The sequence below is a fragment of the Protopterus annectens genome, chromosome 9.part0, assembly GCF_019279795.1.
Source record: "Protopterus annectens isolate FY-2018-M chromosome 9.part0, PAN1.0, whole genome shotgun sequence".
NCBI lineage: Eukaryota > Metazoa > Chordata > Ceratodontiformes > Protopteridae > Protopterus > Protopterus annectens.
In genome coordinates this window covers 1,460,475,027-1,460,498,936 of record NC_056743.1, presented here as the reverse complement: position 1 = coordinate 1,460,498,936, position 23,910 = coordinate 1,460,475,027, and the positions used below count along the sequence as shown (strand labels likewise).

The 23,910-nt window shown below is 43.2% G+C and overlaps 1 protein-coding gene across 5 annotated transcripts in view; it reads right to left on the bottom strand.

Moving 5' to 3' along the window:
* Window positions 1–23,910, bottom strand: part of LOC122812119 (adhesion G protein-coupled receptor E2-like) — a 1,702,710-nt gene that overhangs the window by 192,749 nt on the left and 1,486,051 nt on the right. For all 5 annotated transcript variants that reach the window (XM_044084406.1, XM_044084405.1, XM_044084408.1 and 2 more), the window contains one exon: window positions 10,644–10,879. In XM_044084406.1, the coding sequence (XP_043940341.1) occupies window positions 10,644–10,879 (236 nt within the window). The remainder of the gene's footprint in view (window positions 1–10,643; window positions 10,880–23,910) is intronic.

The window sequence follows — 23,910 nt, the reverse complement described above, 5'->3', positions numbered from 1 at the left end:
TTGGAGTGCATATTAGTCAGGAAATCACATTAAACCTGCCTGAAGATATATGTAGTCAAAAATCTGCATCATTAGAATAAAGATTCCCAACTACATAACAGAATTATGTGCACTTCCTCAACCAAATGAGAACTAAATCAAGGATATGCAGTAATCTTGGAATGTGCTTCACTGCCAAGAGTTTTTTTTCTTTTTTACATTTTGAAAAAAAAAGTATTATTTTTTACAGGGATATGATAGCATATTTAGTAACTGGATAAGGTTTGAGGTGGAAACACCCGACTTGCTAGGGAATGTAAGATAATTCTTTCCAGATGGCTTTTTGTTACTGTTTTGGGAAAAGTTAATGTTATGTACTTATTATAACATTAACTCTTTAATGCAACACATAGACCTCACAGTCAGAGTGTCAAACAGTCACAGCCCTTAAGGCCAAACACAATGCCAGACACACTAGTCATTGGTGACTCCATAGTCAGACACACTGACGTCCCGCTCAACAGACTGAGTAAGGAGAAGGTCACAGTAAGCTGCCTGTCGGGCGCTAGAATCTGCCACATAACGCAAGCACTCAGGTCTCTCAACAGCAGGTACAAATATGACTCAGTCATTGTCCACGCTGGTGTAAACGACCTGAGACGTACCTCCTTGGACTACATGAAAAGAGACATTGAGGAGCTCTCTGATTATGTAGCCCAGGCAGGTATGACCCTGACCTTGAGCAGTATCCTACCTTCACCAAGAATGATGCCACAATACAGAGATAAGATGATCAGCTTTAACAATTGGCTTAAACACTGGTGTCATTCAAAGGGGATCCAGTGTCTGTCTGCCTGGGATGACATGCTGGACAAGCCACGCTGCCAAGGGACGGCTTGCACCTGTCACCCCTAGGATTCGGATATTGGCAAAGGCTCTTGCCACCCCATAGTGCCTTTTTAGGCAAGGCTCAAATTCTAAACCTACCACCCTAGAACACAAAAAGGAAAAAACTAAGGGTAATGCTGCTCAATGCCAGAAGTCTAAATCTCAAAATGCACGCACTCGAGGCCCTTCTCAGTATGGAGAACATCGATGTCTGTGCTGTGACAGAAACCTGGTTCAAGGCTCCTGAGAGCACCCCAGCGCTATCAGGTTTTACCTCATATCATGCGTTCCGCCCCAAAATCCGGACAATACCAAGAAAGGAGGGGGTATCCATATTCATCAAGGACACCCACACCTCAAGACTGGTGGCAACGCACGATGCATCGGAGACCATCCAGGTGCAATTAACCATAGGCAAGACTGCTCTGCAAATTGTAGCATGTTACAGGCCACCCTCACAAACTCAGGAACCTCACATGGCCTTCCTGAAAACACTAGAGGGATAAATGTATCACCAAACACCATCATACTAGGTGACTTCAATTACCCTAATATAGACTGGGAACACTACTCAAGCCCAAACACCCTAGCCCAAAAGTTCCTGGAATTCATAAACTCAAATGCCATGGAACAACTAGTCACCATCCCCACAAGAGGAGATAACATACTTGATCTCATCATCACGAACATGGGAGCACAATGTTCAACACCGGAGGTGTACCCCTCACTGGTGAGATCAGACCACAAACTAATCTCGCTGGAGGTCCTCATCCCACCCCCACCTGAAATAAAAAGACCACAGTAAAGAACTTCTCAAAAGCCGACTTCACACTTCTAAAGACTAGTGTGGTCTCCTTTAAGGCCCCGAGCCGGCGGAAAACAGTACTCAAGCCGCTGAATCACTTACAAATGCCTTCTACCAGCACCTGCAGGACTGCATGGATAAGGCAATCCCAAGCAAAACAAAGACTCTTTGTACCAAAGGCAAGCGTCCAGTCTGGTGGACCCCAGCCATAAACAAACTCTACAACAAAAGGAGGAAGCTACTACAAGATAGAGCAAAATCCTTAAAAGGTAAGACACCCTTGATCACTATAAGTAAAAAACTAAGAGCTCTCATAAAATCATCCAAAGCAAATTTCGAGAGAAAAATAGCTAAAGACTCAAAAGACAATCATAAGGCCTTCTTTAGCTATGTTAGAAACCTGGGAGGAAACTCCCAGATATGCTCAGAGCTAGTTCAAAATGATGCGAAGATTACTGATCCTACAGACATTGCCAACATACTGGCTGACAGGTTCAGTGCAAACTTCTTCCCCCCCCAAAAGGAGAGATATCTATACCAAACGATTGCAGCCCCCAAACATCTCCAGCCCAAGTGAGAACTGCTCTCTCCAAAGCAAAAACACAGCATCCATGGGACCTGATGGTGTCCCCGGCTGTGTGCTCCATGAACTCAATGAGGAATTAAACCCACAGCTAGGACAGCTGTTTAATCAAAGTCTTACCTCTGGATACTTACCCAGGGAGTGGCGCACTGCAACTGTGGTACCACTTCACAAAGGCGGTGCCTCCACCGACCCTGGAAATTACCAGCCCATTAGCTTGACAAGCCTTATCTGCAAAGCCATGGAGAGGATCATAATGGACCTCATAAATAAAGACATAGGGAATTTGCAGACTTTGGATCCAACCCAGTTTGGCTTTGTCAAAGGCAGATCATGCCTTTTAAACTTGGTTGACTTTTTCAAACAGTCACCAAAGCCATTGATGAGGGAAAGGCAGTCCATACAGCCTACCTCGATCTGGCTAAGGCCTTCGATACAATACCCCACTCGGGTATCATTGAAAAACTCATCAGCTTAAATGTCAACCCATACATCACAAGATGGGTTGCAAACTGGCTGAGTGACAGAACCCACAGGGTCAGAGTTGCTGGCGCCATGTCAGACTCAAAGCCTGTCACAAGTGGTGTCCCACAGGGCTCAGTCCTGGGCCCACTCTTGTTTGGCATCTACTTTTCCGAAGTACAAGCAAACACAGGAGGGTTATGGCTGACAAAGTTTGCAGATGACTGCAAACTGGGCGCCATAGTAGAAAACACATCTGATACAGATATCCTTCAGAAGGGTCTCACAGAAACGGATAACTGGTGCCAGAGCCACAGCCTAAAGTTAAATGCCAAAAAATGCATAGTCATACCCTTCGGGAAAAACAAGGTTACCCCTAGCTACCAAATAGGTGGCAATCCACTGAGCACAGAAGAAGTTATCAGGGACCTGGGGACCCAGGTTGATAGTAGTCTGTCGTTCGACACCCATGTAGCTAAAGTAGTTAGGAAGACCTTCTACATTGCCCACCTTATCATGAAGGGATTCTCATCTAGATCAAGGGAGGTCATAGTCTCCCTTTACTCATCACTCATCAGACCAATGATTGAGTACAATGCCCCATTCGGAATGTATCTGACCCGACACTTGCAGCAGCTGGAGAGGCCACAAAAGTTCCTCACCAAAAGGATAAAGGGTCTCAAAAATCTGTCCTATGCTGCCCGACTGAAAGAACTCCAGCTCTATTCAGTCGCGTACCGCTTGGTCAGAGGTGACCTTTGCCTAACATACAAGCCCATGTCAAACCCAGATTTGATGAATATGCTTCACCTCAAAAATCTAGATCCATCAGAGCCACAAGGGCGGGAGACTTAAACCTTGACACGGCTATTAATAGGACGTGCTGGAGGGATAGATTCATCACCCAAAGACTCCCTATGCTGTGGAACAAAATCCCGGTACATGTGAGGCAGAGTACCTCGCTGGCCTTGTTCAAGAGAAATCTTGACCAATGGATGGGAGATCACAGATATACCCCAGGGATAACCTCAGTGTCACTGCTCGACAGAGGCACAGCAAAATAATGGGTATAGTTCCCCATACTAAAGGGGTGGCGTAAGCCACAAAACGATGGGCTAGGCTTGTAAATGCCCTCGGGCAGATAGCCTAGTATGAACCTATGAACCTATGAACCTATGAACCTATAACTATCCATTTCAACACTAGGACTGGTCAGCAGCAGGCAGCAGCCACTTGGCAGCTTTAAGACTTTTTTCAGACTCTAAAAAACTGTCTCTTGTCTCCCATAACATACCACATCTCCTCTTCTCTCCATTTTAAGTTTGTACTAATGACAATATACAGTAAATCCAAAAGAAAAAAAAACTCAGGGCCAGTCCTACAGATCCCTACACAGGATAGGATTTGCAATATGGGTGAGTTTGTCGATGTGGATGCACATGGATTCTGAACCTCAAGTGTTACTGTAAGGACATAACATTGCTATCTTACATAATACATAGTGCATCCACGTCAACACTAAGACACAGCCCTCAGCTCAGACCTCTTGGATGGTGTCAAGATGGAATACTACAAAGAAAGGCAGCCCAGAAGGAAAACTCAGACCTTGAAATCACATTTAGTTTGTAACATCTTGCAGAAGTATGTAGCAAAGCCCAAGCTGCATGGATATCATCAACTAAGGGAATTTTGAACAAGGTCAAACAAGTAGCTACAACCCTGATTGACCAGCTTTACATTTATCTGGTAAACACTTATTGTACTTTCCATAGCAAAGCAAAATGAATCCTGAGACCCACCTGAATAGGGTGGCTTTGGAATTGTTCTGTCCATACCTAATGACTGTAAAACAGATTCATGTGTTTTCTGATGTATTTTGTTGTATCTAAATAGAAGAACATCAGGGTGGTGAAATGAGTCCTCTCTTCAGGTAGAATGTTGAGTAATGAATAAAGTAATATTAATTTTTGGTGCAACTTCTGACATAAAGTTGCAAAGACATGCAATTGGAGTGCTTCTCCCTGGGCCTCCACTGAAAATTGACTCGTTCCAAGCCGGACTTTCCCAGTAAACAAAAGTTAAATAAATAAAAATAAAAATAAAAAATAAATGCTATATTCATGCAAAGGAACATCTTTTTGTAAATGAACATAATATACACAGGTTTACAAAAAAAAAAATTCTGTTTCAGAAACTGTTCTAACAGAGGTAACTGCCACATAGAAAAAGTTTTCCACGATATTCAAGATCTACTTTAAGCAGCACATTCAAAAGAAAACAGTGTCCATTTTTCCAGCATAAAGTTTAACTCCACAGGGAAGAAGGTGGAGGTATAAATATGAAAGCCCTTCTCAGATGAGCTTTATAAAGTTTAAGGGTACTAAAGATGAGGACTCATCTTACCTGGTGAAAGATAGAAACTGCTGTTAAATGCACTTTGACAGCAGAATAACTGGAGCTTTGATAAAAGCTGTCAGCTAAAAATTGGAGAGTTTCAAGTGTTTGAGCTTAATGGAGACCTGCACCTTGACTAGCTTCCTATAAGAAAAATCTTGTCAACTGACAGATGTATATTTGTTTGGCAGAGGTATTATTGGATAATAGAAAGATCTGGTCCAGACTTGAATAATACAAGGGGTCTCTTTTCATTGTCGGAACTTGAAAAAACAATGCAGTTGGTCTGAGGGCCTGTTGACTTGGGTGATGCTTGCAGGATGGGTGATACAGGTGACATTTATGAGGTCTGAGGAGAAGTGGTTTCTCTAGTATAGGAGGCCAAGACAGAGGCAGCTATATTTGACTGAGCCAGAATGTAATTATGAGAATGATATCTCCCTTATGCATTCTGGATTTCTTCAGAAGTGTCATTATCATTTGAAACAGGAGAAAGGCAGAGCATTGACCCAGATAATACTACTGGACCCAGTTCGCCTGTTCCTGTTGAAGCACAGAGAAATAGTTACTGCATTTAAGTTGATATGGGCAGGAATATGCATCATTGTCAGAAAGAAAAGCAGTGAGATGACATGGCTCATTATCACAAATGCATAGCTTCTCAACAGTGATAGAAGTGGGCTCCATCCATCATGATGTGGATATACCAAATCACAGTCATATTGCCATAATATAGAAAATTGTATCCTTTGGGAGGAAGCCCTGCAGAACCTGCAAAATTAAGACTATCCTTATCAACAGGATAATGACGTGCCATGGGGTCTATTGTTGTGACCAGGTCATTTGGACCATTTGCCCCAAGCAATGTATCCTGCCCATGGGTAGCAAAATCTATGGTGACAGTCACAATGGGGAAGAACAAAGTAGCAGCTCTAAAAAAGGATAACCTGGTGAAACCATCTTTGAAGATGTTATTGTAACCCATTAAGATCAAAATTAAAATGGATATAGGCTTACATTTTGATTTTAATGGACTCCAATGTTCCATTGAAGGACCATACCCTACTGTGTACCTCATAAAGGAGCTCAAGAAGATTGTTACTGTACCCTTGAGGTACAAAGGGAGAAGACAGATTCAGAGTGGTACTGGATGGAAGAGCCTATATTCTGCCTGGAGGAAGACTGGCTACACTGGCCATCTAGGGGGGCACCTGAATGAAGCATATGCTTCCAATAGCTTCAGCTAGGACTTTGCAACCTGGGAACACACTGAGGCCTGTGCTGATTCAAAACTGAAGGTCTCACAACTAATGCTGATAGACTCCATCTCTGAAGCACAGGAATCTGGAATTTTCCAGATGTATTGACTGTTCTGATGGGTCTACTTCAAAACATTGGAATCTCATAACATTGAAACTGAAAACACTGAGTCCATAACAGACCATAAGGGGATGTTATTTGCATGTGCGTTGTAGTTTTCTATGTTATGATGCAAACTTTCAGTGTTCTGAGTTTTTGTTGCTTTAGGTTTTCAGTGTTTTGGGTTTTTCATGTTATGGTCTCAGTGTTTTGAATTTCAATGCTATGAGATTTTAATGTTTTTAAGTAGACCCGTTCTGATAGAGATAACACCCTGAAAACTTACACAGCACAGCCAGCTGTAAAAAACGAATGTCTGGCTTCACATTAAACATCTGAGATTTTGTTTTACTTTCATATTGATTTAAGTCACTTGCTTCTAATATGAGTGAGAGGTCCCTTGTCATCTTATGGAAAAAAAAAATCTTCTTAAACTCCATAGCCTTTCTGGTCTCAAGGGACCTTTTGGATTTGAGTAGAGGTTTACTCCCTCCAGTTTGGCTGATGAGGTGAGATGTCTGAGAGGGGTAAGGGCAGGCCTAAGAAAAGATACAAAAGGAAGGCTGTAGCCAGTGGATACGGTCTCCCTAATCAACATATCCTGCATGATGGTCTGCCATGCATGAAGATGTAGGAAGAATTTACCACCAAATGCCTCCAGAGCTGGACAGTTGGAGAAGTCCTTAGAGATTCTTGGCTCCCTCTTGACATGTTGGGACTTGAAATGATGAGTTCTGGACTGCAGGAAAAAAAAGACAGAAAGTACAGGAGAAGAGTGACTCCTGAACATCACTTTTCTTTCTTAAACTTGTTTTTGCATGGCATTAGCCCCTCACACCCCCAATATATGAGAAATCCTAACACCAAGATATACATACACATACAAACTCCAAGATCACCATACCTAAGAGAAAATTAAATATTCTGAGAAATGACAATCTTTTCTGGCCATTCAGTATCCACATTCTTAGAATCAGCTTTGCAACTCTCAGCATTACAACCTTTACAAGGATTCTGTTGCTGTACCAAGGAAATGAATGTAAAAATCCTGATTCTGAGCCTCTAGGGTGGTACCCATTCTGGAAACCTCTTGCCCATGTTGTTTGCTATCAGAATACTGCATGAATTGAAGTAGTTGGTTCTAAGTTCGGGACACTCCTCTGTTTAAAGGGAAAGGCTCCTTAAAGAGTAGGGAACCTTACTCCGTTAGCTGTGAGCACCTTCCCTTCCTGCTTACATTTTTGCAGTTATTCCTTCACTTGAGGCCTAATCCAAGATGTTCAAAAGGGACAGTGGTGAATGATGACTTAAAAGCTTCTCTACGGAAATACAATGTTTGAGCCAAGTATGACAGTAAAGAATGATTCTCAACCCAACTGCAGGTACCAGTCCAACATTTACATTATGTAACTATCCTACAAAGAGGCTAGACATATTAGTGTGTAGCCATGTGGGGTACTAGCTTTCATGTTAGGTTCCCATGGGCATCTTAATCAGTATCTCAAGATTTTTTTCAGCAAGTCTATGTTGAAAAGTGCTTATGCGTGTCACATGTTTAATATCTGTTTTGAAGTTGAAAATTTGTATTTTCTTATGTATACTACATTTTGTTTATTTTATACTTTATTGATTATTGTAATTTGTGCATTAAAATTTACTATTACTCATGGAGCTTTTCTCCCTGAGCCTCCACTGAAAAAGGACCTGTGTCCAGTCAGATTTTCCCAGTAAACAAATGTTAAATAAATAAATAATATCTTTTTTAGAGAAGGTACCTGATTCATACATAAATGTTTTAAAGCAGTCTAACACTGATCATCCCTTTTCAGCTGGATGGACCATTGAGCTCTTTTCAAAGGTCACTTTCTTTATGGCAGTATCCAGTACAATACTATCAACTAAACAGGCCTTATTTCAACATACAAGACATGTAGGAGGCCAGAGGACCTTGTCTTTTCTCCTTGGAAAAGGTGTACCACATCTGTCTCTTAAAAAGCTGTCTGCAGTTCCAATGAAACCATGTGGTCTGCTGGGGAAGCCACCTAATTGGTAAGCAGGATGGTGTGAAATGCTTCCTGCATTATCAGCTCCATGGAAGAGACTGGATCAGTTACCCATGACCCCATGGGGTTCATTTCCACTAGAATGTCCCCAACATGGGATCATTGGAGAAGAATAAAGAAGTTTCCCCTGTATATCAATAACTGGTGTGAAGAACATCTTTATGGAGTTCATCTGCTTCCTTCTGCATCTCAGCTTCCTGATGATCCTAAGTGAGGTCAGTAAGGAACCTGTGCCAGATATTATAGTCCTGTCCCTTTAGCAGGCTTCTGCTTCTTTCTCTTTCTCTCTCTCTGGCAGAAACATGACAGGATGAATACATCAGATTGTGAGACAGCCTGGATTGAAGCCAATTATACAGTCTCAGCCATTCCCTGGGGTCACCACTGTACTGTATTCTGTCTCTAATTAAATAAATCAAAATGTTCGGTATAAAAGGAAATGGTAAAACCATTAACAATGAAGCTGAAGTGGATGATACTAAAGGTGTAGACCAGATCTCCACACAAACATCAACCTCAATACCAAGGATGGCTTCAGTGCTGATGCCCTGAAGGCCGACATTGTTGACATAAATAATTGCTATAGAGTATCAGGATCACAATTTGTACAGATCCACTGGTACCAATAGCTTGGATCCCCATAACTTTCACCAGTGAAATATTCACTACTGGGATTGTTGACATGGGGGGATGGGACATTGACACCAAGGAAATGGGTGGCATGCATCAGTGAAGGACTCACAGGTGAGAATATCAGCTCAGAACTACACAGTGTCAAGACAAGCCTCAGGGAAAGAGCAAGAAAACTAGAAGGGAGGGGTCTATTTTTGACACTTTGTATACAATGGATATGGACACTGATTTCAATTTACTCTTTAGCGAATGTTCTCATCACTTTTTCCAATCTGTATACAGTAATGGGCTCTGGGTACACCTGGAGTAATGTTTAACCAGGGTACAGGAAGGTCTAGACTCCAGAGATACTGATAATTCCTCAGAGGAGTACGATGATGTATAAACTATATACTGGAATTGGGGCCATTGGAGTTTATAGTCATTTAGAAGAAAACTCAAGCATGGCAATAGAACAAAAGGATAACAAAATAAAGTAATTTGGAATAAAGGATCAGTTGCTGTTAAATAAAGTCATAACGGTGAATTGTAAAATGGGGAGAATCTAAGTATGACATGGATAGACTATCAAACACATTTGACAGTATCCCACATTCATGGATAAAGGAGTGCTTACAGATGTATAAGATATACCCTACATTGCTTGATTACATTGCAGTGACCAATAAACAGTGTCAAACCATTCTGCAGCTAAGCCATGATAAAGGACAAATTATTATCACAGGGATAAAAATTCAAAGGAGGATATTCTAGAGTGACTCTGTCACCACTGCTCGTTCGTCTTGTCTTTAACCCATTATGCAGTCTATTTAACAGATTAGACCATGGTTACAATTTGACCATCAGAAAACAACCTTGCTTAATAATTTCTCATCTACTTTTTCTGGGTGACTTAAAACTGTATAATTCATTTGAAGAGGAGTTGAAAGCCAACTGCAGGTGGTGAAAACTTTCTCAGATGATATAAAAATGTCATTTGGTCTTGATAAATGTGCAAAAGCAAAGTCAAATGTAGGAAAGCATCGCCATTACAAAAATATCAGTCTGGGACAGGAGTATGATGTAATGGAACCTGAGCAAGAGACAGTGCATAAATATTTGGGAATTGATGAAGGATCACCAATAAAACATGAACAAATGTTAACAAAACTAAGTAAGGAATACTTCAGAAGACTAAAACTAATACTAAAAAACTGATTTGACATCTAGGAATAAAGGCCAATCTATAAACCAAAAGGCATTGGATCGGGTGGATGAGAAACAAGAAAAATGATTCATACTTATCAAATGATATATAAAAATAAAAAGCAATGTAGACCAAGCTTTTTGTTGATCAGCAGCACTAAAAAGTTTATACTATCAGTACTATATAAAATCCTGTTTTTTCTTTCACTCATACATACATTTTATATCCAAAGTGGCACACAAATTTCACTTAACCATTGTCTATAAAGTTGAACAGATTCCAGGTACTTACATTTTGTCTGTTCCATATCCTTGAGGAAAAACTGCTGCAGAAATCACAACAATTATAGCAGGTGCCCCATAGCCCACAGGATACATATATCTCCTTCGAATCACATGGGTTCGGAAGGCTTTGACTGCCTTAAGGTTTTGTACCATACGATGGAGCTGCAAGGCACCCAGACACATCCAAGAGAAGGAGGCCAAGAGGGAATAGTGTAGAAAAGCTGAGATAACTTTACAGAGGATCTGAAAAAAAATGTACAATTATGTGCTGTAAATACCAAGGGCAGGGGGTAAACCAGATATTAATGCAGTCATGTCAACTCAGGCTATGCTCTATGGCAGCATTTCTGTTTCTATGTATTCATCCAACGTTCCACCATTGTATCCTTATGACTATAGCTGTCATCAAAACTGGTGTGCTCCTGATATCTACCATCCTAAATAGAAGGACTTTCAATGTGACACTGATTAAGGTTCAAGGAATTTGAGCTGGGAATAAGCATATGGCATTTAGTTCTATGTGTGATTAAGGAATCAGAAAGGTGTGAAAAGACAAAATTAGTGGATATCCGCTGCTCTGTCATACTCCTGGCTATCCTGATCTCAGAGTATGGTAGTACAGCTTACTGACCTGTCTTTTCTTTTGATGAATTGGCCATTATTTTTATTATTGTCAGCTGTGTGAATACATGTGCAACCCTCAGAAGCATAACTTCTGTGGTAGGTCATAAGCTGCTTTTGTAATACAAACAGAAGAAGAGATATGGTATGAACTGGGGAGTATATGACACTACTGAAAATACAACGGTAAAATAGCTTTCAATTGAACAAGGTAATGTTGAACAAGCAATCATTCAAAAGGAGGATTCACACCAGACAAAACTAAAACACAAGTGTTCTTTTTTTTTCAGGGCTCCCTCCTTAACTTATATATGTCAACTCCTAGACCATACAACACTTGGGGAAAAGGGCAAATTTCCAATCACCAGTCTATCAACATCTCACACAAAGTCTACCATTTTGAAACTGCTCGAACATTTCAATCATTTGTACTAGTCTCTACCTCTCTTTAACCACCTGAATATTCGCCCATCAGAAATACGACTGAATTAGGTTAGATAACATAATATTTCGTTATAGTACTATGCCATACATATGTAAACTCCATGAGTTGTTGAAAAACTGCATCTGAAAATGTTCAATAAAGAAAGCAATGAATAGTATAAAATAATTTGAAAGTGATATTAATCACTAACATTATCAGAATGAATCATAATAAATCAGGTCAAACAGTGCTGAGAAGACACATCTTTCACATCTTTACAGGCATTTACAGCAGAACTTATGTTTTACCACTAACGTTATAGAGATGATATTATTTATAAATGCATCTTTTTTTCAGTAAAGATGTATGGGCAAGATCTAGGCTACAGGTGAAACCAGGACAATGGCCACTCTAATGACAACACTACCCATTTATGGAGGAACTATGTCATTATACCTGAGACGGTCATGAGAGCAAATCAAGTGTTCTGAGAATACCTTTGCTAGTGATTCCAGCAAAAGATGCAGAGTTTATGTTTCTCTTGAACATGAAGCCTCAGAAAGTTTGTGTTCAGTCTCCAAAGAAAAGTTAGTCTTATGAAAAATACGTGTAGATGAGTTAATTCTAAATACCTACTTTTTATGTTCAAGTTTGAGTGCTATGTCTTACTAAAGTTTAACTCTGTGGAGTAAGAAAACATATGTCCTGACTCAGACAACTTGAAAATTCTTAGCTTAGCTGTGATTTGACAGGACCAAAGTTTGCATAATTACATGATTCCTCACTGGATCCAGAGGAGGCAGGGAGCAAACTGATCACTTCTTGCGGCTCAGTGGAGAATGTGAATATTTGTTTTCAAACCAAATTTTCTACATCCTAGGTCACGTTTTTTTTTTTTAATAAAATACTGCAAAAGCATCCAAATGCTTTCAGTAATGTGGACAAAGTAGAAATGTTTTTATTTATTTATGTATTTATTTGTTTATTTATTTTAAGCCACTTGACTTATAGTTTCTTCTGAACTTCTTTGTACAAACCTGTTTTTGTTGATTGCTATGCATCTCTCAACTGTCCAGATTTTCACAGAATGTCCAGATTTTTGCCTCAGAATTTTGGTCTGTTCCTCATAAAATTTGTGCTTTCCTGGATTTTTGCAGCAAATCACCAATGACTGAATTCACTAAATAATGACTGCCATTTGAGTTTCAGGCTTCATATTCCTCACAAAATGCATGGTAACACAATGAGCCAGATTCACAATGGCTTGCACGGAGTCTAAGAGTAGAGTAAGACTCCATGCAGCCATCATGTCCGACGAGCGATCCAGGAACAGCCTGCAGGGGCATGCAAGAGAGCTCCTAAAACGTCTCTTACACGGACAGGGCTAGGATATGCAAATTAACTCAATTGCAGGTGAAAGGCATGCAAATGAGGTAGATTTGCGATGCAGGAAACCTGAACCTGTCCGAGTAAGAGCAGTGTTATTTGCAGAAATGTACTCAGTTGACAACTGAGTACCGTTCTGCAAATAGCAAAACGGAGCCATGACAGCTCCAAATGAAGGTTGCATCCAGTGCAGGAAGCATGCCAATGGCCAAATATATGGCCATTGGAAATGTTTCCTGATGCAATATGAAAAAATATATAATTTTTTTTCTCCGATTTCCAATGTTTAAGCGTAGCGCCGCGCAAATGGGCTGTGCTCTAAAACCCAGAAAACTAAAAATGAAAACCCACAAATGTGGATCTTATTTAAATTGTTAATGTACAATGCAAGGGAATGGCAGGCTGAAGACAACATAGCCACAGAGTAGAGGTTGCTAAGGGGGGAAACTCAGTCTAAGAGATGTAACCAAGCATTAGTAGGCAATCCTATGTAAATGAGGGTTAGGATAGTGAATCGCAACTTTACATAGAAAATGAGCACAGTCAGTGGAGTGTAGGAGTAGGATAAGGGGAGTAACAGAGTAGAGGATAGGTGACATCATGAGGGGGATATGTATGAAAGAAGTAAAGCTCATTGGAGCAGAGTGGCATGTGTCAGCTGTCATTTACACATCATGGAAAGAGGTGTGTCAACAGGTAGGCTAGGGAAAGGCAAGAAATGGAAGGTGTATGCCGTGGATAACAACAAAGTTTCTTGCTGAGCGGGTATGCGCGTGTGTGCGTGCCTGTAAACCCGAGTAAGACAGAGTGCGTGTGTGTAAGCGTGACTGCGAGCGTTTAAGCCAGAGTAAGCATGCATAAGGCTGCTTAAAGAGTTGTAAGCATGTTTGCACTGGTGTGTGCGTGTATTAACCCGAATAAGCAAGTTTTAGTCCATGTAAGCATGTGTGCGTGCGTGTTAGCTGCTGTGCACGTGTTTGCGCTTGTGTGCACGGCACTCCCCCCTGAGGAAACAGAAAGGAAAAAGGAAGCACAACAAATAGTAGGAAGCTACCAGGGAGTACTAGCAGAGCTAGCAGGTGAAAACAATCAGAATCAGGCAATTACACAGGCAGTACACTGGCCCAGCCCAGCCTAGCACTTAAAACTCTGCAAACAACAGTCCATTATGTTTCTCACAACAGACACTGCAGTAAGCTAATAGAAGTGAAAACTGAAAAAGCTTTACTGAGACAAAGAAATGTTAGGGGCTGCCATTGCTGTTATAAGGCGACATATGCAACATGCTGAGGGTGGTGACAATGGAAATGCTGCTGGACAACCCACAGTGAGGAGATGGAAAAGAGTGTACAGGCCCAGGGTAACCTACTAGGGGCTACATGAGCTGGAGATAGTGGTGCGCTATAGAGTGGACAGAGACCTCCTGCAGCAAATTGTTGAGCTGTGCAGGCCACACCTCACACACAGAACCAACAGAGGGGAAACCATCTTAGTGGAAACCAAGGTATGTGTTGGCCTAAGAATACTAGCATCAAGTACCTTCCAGAGACCAGCTGGTGATATGATGGGGATATCACAGGCATCAGCATCCAGGGTACTGCACCAGTTCCTGGATGCCATGTCAGCACATGTCGGTGATCATGTATATTTCCCCAATTCCCATGAGGTATTGGCCAGCAATATGCATCTCTTCCAGCAAATAGTGGAATAACCTGAGGTAGTGGGTGCAATAGACTGCACGCACATATGCATCAAAGCACCAGCCAGCGAGCAGGGTAAGGTCTACTTCAACCGCAAGGGCTTCCCCTCCATCAACTGCCAGGTTGTGTGTGATGCCCAGGGTATAATACTGAATGTGTGTGCAGGCTGCCCTGGAAGCTACCATGATTCCCATATCTGGCATCTGACACAGCTATAACAGACATTTGCCAATGGGGACATCCCACATGGTCACCTAGTGGGGGATGCTGGCTATGCACTGGAGCCATGGCTGATGACACCCATCAGGAATGCACACACACCTGAACAGGAACTCCATAATGAGGCACATGCACAAACACGTAATGTAATAGAGCATGTGTTCGGGCTGCTCAAGTCACGGTTCCAGTGTCTGGACACATCTGGTGGAGCCTTGCAGTACTCACCAACTACATGTACCCAAATTGTCATGGTATGTGCTATGCTACATAATATGATCCTGCGAAAACAGCTGCAGCAGGACCAGCATAGGCCTGGGCCAAACAGCCCCCCACCATTGCCAAGGCCATCAGAGGCAGAGCGTGACTCGGAGGAGGAACAACCTGAGCCTGCCCCAGTAGGCAGAAGGAGGCGTGCCCAGTATGCTTTGGCCTTGGCAAAGAGGCAACGCATAGCACATACACTGGCTCAGTAGGAACTCTGGAAATGATACCTCTCTCTGACTCACACATATAGTAAAAGGGATGCCTAAGTTGACACTACCGGTTTTCAAACATGTACAGGGAGTATAGTATGTGCATCAGACATAGGCAGCCCTGCAGCACCACCTAAGGCATGATTGCCATGTGTTAAGCAATATAAAGCAGTGCTAAACAGCATTTACCACCATGTAGTATATGCAAACAAAATCGCACACACCAACTAGCACAACTGTGGTCAATGTTGAGTAATATTGGGCAACGTCCAGCAGTGTTGTTGAATATTTAGCAATGCTGGACAAGACTGGTCTAAGTAGGGCATAGCTGAACAAAAGCCAGCATGCTCATATTTGCTTAACTGGCTCTTAAGCAGTCTGGTCTGCTCAGTATGAAAATATAAAGCAGTGATGGGCATCGAACCCAGGATATTGTGGACTATAGTCAAAGTACTGAACCACTAAACCATGACAGTATTGCAGTGATCAGCCTGTATGAAGGAATGTCGATAAGTCTATGCAAAGTATCTCATGGAAACCGTGCAGGCACAGCATAATCCCTGTCGAGTTATGACACAAAGGTGAGTCCTGCAGTAAGAACAGAACCTGACTTCCAACACAGACAGTATAAATGTTAATATTGGTCATGTTCACACACATCAACAAATGTAGTGGACCTCAGATAGCAACATACTGAAAGGTCACACCGGGCATGCTCACACACTTGAATAAATGAGACAAATGTCAGGCAACAAAACATGGAAAGCCTGAACTGGGCATGCTCACACACATAGGCCATGTCTGAGTACAGCAGTGGGCCACGTATATCTGGCAAGTGCATGTGATAACCCAGGAACCTGTCACTATCCAGAAATCCGCCCAGTGCACACAGTTATATGACAACAGACACATCTATAATATAGTGGAACCCTGTCATAATCAAATATGTTCTGCAGATACCGAATTTGTTCATAGAAACTGGTAAAGCAAAGATGATAAAGACCTACAAACAGTATCAGCAATAAACATTGTGCATCCTGAACATTAGCATAGGTTCAGAGGTCGATACTAGGCTATCTGCCCTAGGGCATGTACAAGCCTAGCCAGAGTGTGTTTGGCATTTGCAACCCTGTCAGATTACTACACTGTGTGTGTGAATAGTAGGTCACACAAGATAGCCCATGTACGTTTAGGCTAGTGTGCCTCTGTCTAGCAGGGACACAGAAGATATCCCAGGGGTAAACATACGATCACCCATAAAGTCGTCAAGATGTCTCCTGTAGGTGTCCAGTGGGTGGCTCTGCCTATGTGAAACTGGGATTACAATCTGGAGTGAGTGGAGCCTCTGGGATAAGAATCTGTCCCTCCAGCATGTCCTATTAACATCTGTGCTGAGGTATACGTCCCTGGAGTGTGTAGCTCCAAGGGAGTCGGATATCCTGAGGTGGAGCATGTCCAGTAATTCTGGGTTGGGTATATCTGTAAACAACAGGCACACATCATATCTGAGTAGGTGGTAAGTGACTGAGTAGAGCTGGAGTTACTGCATCCGAACTGTGTGGGGCATCCGTGTGAGTCCCTAGATCTGCTTGGTGAGGAACTTCTGTGGCCAGTACAGTTGCTGCAGGTGTCGGGTAAGAGACACCCCAAATGTGGCATTGTAACCAAGCATGGTTGTGATGAGTATAGGGGCACAATGACCTCACTCGATCTAGATGTGAAACCATATGGGATAAGGTGGCCCATATAGAAAGTGTGTCCAACCACTTTGGTAACGTGAATGTCAAAGGCGACAGTACGAACAAGTCATGTCCCCAAACCCCTAACAACTCCTACCATATGTAATGGAGTACTACCTATGTGGTAATGTGTGGGCATTTTGTTCATAGGTTCATAGGTTCATAGGTTCATACTAGGCTATCTGCCCGAGGGCATTTACAAGCCTAGCCCATCGTTTTGTGGCTTACGCCACCCCTTTAGTATGGGGAACTATACCCATTATTTTGCTGTGCCTCTGTCGAGCAGTGACACTGAGGTAATCCCTGGGGTATATCTGCGATCTCCCATCCATTGGTCAAGATTTCTCTTGAACAAGGCCAGCGAGGTGCTCTGCCTCACATGTACCGGGATTTTGTTCCACAGCATAGGGAGTCTTTGGGTGATGAATCTATCCCTCCAGCACGTCCTATTAATAGCCGTGTCGAGGTTTAAGTCTCCGCCCTTGTGGCTCTGATGGATCTAGATTTTTGAGGTGAAGCATATTCATCAAATCTGGGTTTGACATGGCCTTGTATGTTAGGCAAAGGTCACCTCTGAGCAAGCGTGGCGACTGAATAGAGCTGGAGTTCTTTCAGTCGGGCAGCATAGGACAGATTTTTGAGACCCTTTATCCTTTTGGTGAGGAACTTTTGTGGCCTCTCCAGCTGCTGCAAGTGTCGGGTCAGATACATCCCGAATGGGGCATTGTACTCAATCATTGGTCTGATGAGTGATGAGTAAAGGGAGACTATGACCTCCCTTGATCTAGATGAGAATCCCTTCATGATAAGGTGGGCAATGTAGAAGGTCTTCCTAACTACTTTAGCTACATGGGTGTCGAATGACAGACTACTATCAACCTGGGTCCCCAAGTTCCTGATAACTTCTTCTGTACTCAGTGGATTGCCACCTATTTGGTAGCTAGGGGTAACCTTGTTTTTCCCAAAGGGTATGACTATGCATTTTTTGGCATTTAACTTCAGGCCGTGGCTCTGGCACCAGTTATCCGTTTCTGTGAGACCCTTCTGAAGGATATCTGTGTCAGATGTGTTTTCTACTATGGCGCCCAGTTTGCAGTCATCTGCAAACTTTGTCAGCCATAACCCTCCTGTGTTTGCTTGTACTTCGGAAAAGTAGATGCCAAACAAGAGTGGGCCCAGGACTGAGCCCTGTGGGACACCACTTGTGACAGGCTTTGAGTCTGACATGGCGCCAGCAATTCTGACCCTGTGGGTTCTGTCACTCAGCCAGATTGCAACCCATCTTGTGATGTATGGGTTAACATTTAAGCTGATGAGTTTTTCAATGATACCCGAGTGGGGTATTGTATCAAAGGCCTTAGCCAGATCGAGGTAGGCTGTATGGACTGCCTTTCCTCAATGGCTTTGGTGACTGTTTCAAGAAGTCAACCAAGTTTAAAAGGCATGATCTGCCTTTGACAAAGCCAAACTGGGTTGGATCCAAAGTCTGCAAATTCCCTATGTCTTTATTTGTGAGGTCCATTATGATCCTCTCCATGGCTTTGCAGATAAGGCTTGTCAAGCTAATGGGCCGGTAATTTCCAGGGTCGGTGGAGGCACCGCCTTTGTGAAGTGGGACCACAGTTGCAGTGCGCCACTCCTGGGTATGTATCCAGAGGTAAGACTTTGATTTAACAGCTGTCCTAGCTGTGGGTTTAATTCGTCATTCAGTTCGTGGAGCACACAGCCGGGGACACCATCAGGTCCCATGGATGCTGTGTTTTGGCTGGAGAGAGCAGTTCTCACTTGGGCTGGAGATGTTTGGGGGCTGCAATCGTTGGTATAGATATCTCTCTTTTGGGGAGGGGAGTTTGCACTGAACCTGTCAGCCAGTATGTTGGCAATGTCTGTAGGATCAGTAATCTTCACATCATTTTGAACTAGTTCTGAGCATATCTGGGAGTTTCCTCCTAGGTTTCTAACATAGCTAAAGAAGGCCTTATGATTGTCTTTTGAGTCTTTAGCTATTTTTCTCTCGAAATTTGCTTTGGATGATTTTATGAGAGCTCTTAGTTTTTACTTATAGTGATCAAGGGTGTCTTACCTTTTAAGGATTTTGCTCTATCTTGTAGTAGCTTCCTCCTTTTATTGTAGAGTTTGTTTATGGCTGGGGTCCACCAGACTGGACGCTTGCCTTTGGTACTAAGAGTCTTGGTTTTGTTTGGGATTGCCTTATCCATGCAGTCCTGCAGGTGCTGGTAGAAGGTGTTTGTAAGTGATTCAGCGGCTTGAGTACTGTTTTCTGCCGGCTCGGGGCCTTAAAGGAGACCACACTAGTCTTTAGAAGTGTGAAGTCAGCTTTTGAGAAGTTCTTTACTGTGGTCTTTTTTATTTCAGGTGGGGGTGGGATGAGGACCTCCAGCGAGATTAGTTTGTGATCTGATCTCACCAGTGAGGGGTATACTTCGGTGTTGAACATTGTGCTCCCATGTTCGTGATGATGAGATCAAGTATGTTATCTCCTCTTGTGGGGATGGTGACTAGTTGTTCCATGGCATTTGAGTTTATGAATTCCAGGAACTTTTGGGCTAGGGTGTTTGGGCTTGGGTAGTGTTCCCAGTCTATATTTGGGTAATTGAAGTCACCTAGTATGATGGTGTTTGGTGATACATTTATCCCCTCTAGTGTTTTCAGGAAGGCCATGTGAGGTTCCTGAGTTTGTGAGGGTGGCCTGTAACATGCTACAATTTGCAGAGCAGTCTTGCCTATGGTTAATTGCACCTGGATGGTCTCCGATGCATCGCGTTGCCACCAGTCTTGAGGTGTGGGTGTCCTTGATGAATATGGATACCCCCTCCTTTCTTGGTATTGTCCGGATTTTGGGGCGGGCATGATATGAGGTAAAACCTGATAGTGCTGGGGTGCTCTCAGGAGCCTTGAACCAGGTTTCTGTCACAGCACACACATCGATGTTCTCCATACTGAGAAGGGCCTCGAGTGTGTGCATTTTGAGATTTAGACTTCTGGCATTGAGCAGCATTACCCTTAGTTTTTTTCCTTTTTTGTGTTCTAGGGTGGTAGGTTTAGAATTTGAGCCTTGCCTAAAAAAGGCACTATGGGGGTGGCAAGAGCCTTTGCCAATATCCGGAATCCCAGGGGTGACAGGTGCAAGCCGTCCCTTGCGAAGCAGCGTGGCTTGTCCAGCATGTCATCCCAGGCAGACAGATACTGGATCCCCTTTGAATGACACCCTTATTCCCAAAGGGGATGACTATGCAACTATTGGCATTTAGCTGTAGGCCATGGCTCAGGCACTAGTCATCCATCTCTGTGAGACTCTGTTTGAGTATGCATGTGGCAGCTGGAGAGTTGATCATGGCATCCAGTTTGCAGTCAAGTGCAAACATGTTCAGCCATATTCCCCCTGTGATAGCCTGTACGTCAGACAAATATATACTGAACAAGAGTGGTCCCAGGACCGAGCCGTGTGGGATGCCACATGTAACTGGTGTATAGTCAGACATGGCACCTGCAATTCTGACCATGTGGGTGCTATCCCTGATCCAGGTAGCAATCCATCGTGTGAGATATGTGTCCATATCGATGCTGGTGAGCCTATGCATAATGGCCCAGTGGGTTATTGTATTGAAGGGTTTTGAAAGGTTCAGGTAGGCTGTGTGGACAACCTCCCTATGTCAATGGACCTGTTAACCGTTTAAAGAATACAAACAGGTTCAAGAGGCAAGATCTTCCCACAACAATGTTGAAATGTGCATGACACAGTGTCTCTAGGTTCTCGATGTCTACGTGTATGAGTCCCATGACAATACACTCCATAGCTTTGCAGAACAGGCTAGTTAGGCTTATAGGGCAATATTGTCTGTGGTCCGTTGTGGCACCAACTCTGTGGAGTGGGACCACTGTCGCTGTATGCCATTCCTTGGGTACATATCCTGTAGTAACTCCGATATTGAACAGTGATGTAATGTGAGGGTTACGTCTGTCATGAAGCTCGTGTAAGATGCAGACCGGGACACCATCTGGTCCCATTGATACTGTGATGTACGCTTTGGGGAGGGCAGCACTCACCTGTTACTGTGTGATGTCAGGGAGGTTATACTCTGTTGGGATGGATAGTTGCTCCTTAGGGGGGATGGGGGTGGACATCTGCTCTGAACCTGTTTGCCAGGATGTTGGCAATGCCAGTGGGTTCAGGGTAAGTTTAGTCAGTATGCAGTAACTCACAGCATATCAGTGAGTGTCCACCCAGGTTCCTGGCATAACTGAAGAAGGCTGTGTGATAGTCCTACATGTCTGGTGCAATTGTCCGGTAGAAGCGGCCCTTAGAAAAGTTCATGAGTGATCGTAGCTGTCTGCTAGTACAGATCACAGATGCCTTCCCAGTCTGGGATTGTGCTCTATCATGTAGTAGCTTCCTCCTGATGTTGTACAGCTTATTAATGGCTGGGGTCTACCAGACAGGTCCCCTGCCATTGGAGGAGTGAGTCCTGTTATTATTTGGGATAGCACAATCCATGCAGTCCACTAGGTGTCAATAGAATGTGTATGTAAAGGATTCAGCAGTGTGAGCCGTATTTGCCACTGTCTCAGGGTCTCTGAAGGATACCACCTTGCTTTGGTGAAGTGAGACGTTGGCTCATGAGAAGTTCACCAAGATTACCCAGGATGGATGTGTGGAGGGTATATGTATGTCCAGTGAGATACATGTATGTTCTGACCTTACCAATGAGGGGTATATCGCTGGTGTGGAACATAGAGTCCCCATGTTGGTGATGATCAGGTCCAATATGTATTCCCCCTTGTGGCTGTGCTGACTGGTTGTGCCATAGCATATGAGTCTACAAATTTCAGCGACTGTTGGGTGAGGGTGTTGGGGCTTGAGTAGTATCCCCAGTCAATATTTGTGTATATGAAGTCACCCAATATAATGGTGTTTGTGGAGACCTTCATATTCTCCATAGTTCCCACCATGAAAGCCGAGTGTGGTTCCTGAGTTTGGGAGGGGGGTCTGTAGCAGGCAGCAAACTGAAAGACAGTTTTGCACAATGGCAGTTGTATATATATGGTCTGTGATGTTTTGTGCAGTGCTACTAACCCGGAGGTGTGTGTATCTGTGATATATATGGATACTCCCCCTAGTTGTGTTGTCTGTTCCAAGTCTTGTTGTCAGAAAGCATAGTATGAAACATAACCTGGTAGTGCTGGTGTGCATAAGTGAGCCTGAACCAGGCGTCTGTTAGTGCACAAATATCGCTATCCTCCATACTGAGGAGAGTCCTGAGTGGCCACAATATGAGGGTAACACATCTCGTGTTGAACAGCATTACCCTTAGTTTCATTTAACCTGTAATGTCCATGGAGGTGGGTTTGTCTTTTGAGCCCTGCTTAAAAAAGGCACTATGGTAGTGGTAAGAGCCTTAGCCAGCATTCGAAAATCCAAGAGTGACAGGTGCAAGCTGTCCATAGTGAAGCTATGTGGCATGTTGAGCATGTCACCACAGGCTGACAGACACTGTATCCCCTGTGAATGAAACAAATTTGTTAGGCAACTGTTAAACGTGATATGTTTGTCTGTATACTATGACATCATAATTGGTGGGTGTAAGATGCTAGACAAGGTCAGGGTCATACTGGCCTGGGCTACATGATCAGAGTGTTCCTTAATGTATCATGTCATGTGGTCCAGGGAGTAATGTCTGAGGTTATACACACCACCATGGACAATGATGATGCCAGTCCTGTACTTACTTTGGAGTGAACTGACTGCCTGTGTTATGCGGCAGATCCTGGCACCCAACAGACAGCCCAAAGTGACTATTTCCTTGTTTGGGCTGGTAAGTGGTACGTCAGTGTGTCTGACAATAAGTGTCGCCTATTACAATTGTATTAGGTGTGTTGTTTAGCCCGAAGGGCAGTGACTGTGTGGCACACTGACATTGTGAACTATGTGATATGTGGGTATTGTAGTGGGGTAGCAGTTGTGTGTGTGTCTGCTGTGGAGGTCTCTGCTGCTTAGGCAGAGTTAATTTACAGCATCCGAGTATGTCTATGTGTGATCATGTGGTTTGAGTGCTGTCGCTAGAGGATATGTGAGACTGATATGTGGTGTGTGTGGTTACCTTCACCACCTGATAGACTGTGCCAGTCATGGGTCGAGACAGTTCAGCACCCTGTATGTCTATATAGGTGCATCTCACACATATATCTGAGTTTGTTGGGAGGAGGAGAGGGTTGTCTGTGTACATGAGGCAGATGTGACATTGTGTCAATATCAAATATTCACCAGCTGGACTGGAGAGTACACACGAAAGCGACCCCTGGACATGCCAGGATATTATGATGACATATTCTGTAGCCTGATCACAAAGGATCAGTAGGGTGTTAAGTGTGTAAAATAGTATAACAGGGATTAGTGCTCATGTTCGTTGGTGTTTTGTAAAGAGTAGCTGAGAAGGAGTCCAGACTGAATCATGACTCCTCCTTCAGCTATGTCATAAATAGCAATGTACACCCATATATGTCCTGAGTCAGGGCCAACTGTACCTGACTGACAATGCCGACATCCTGACAGACAGGCCCATATGTACATACCCACCTCCCACTGACAATAGTCCATATCATCATACCAGGAGATATCACATGTAGAATGGATGAGCAGCTACCCCCAATCCCAAAAGCATGGCAGCAAGTGGAATACATTGATTCCCAATAT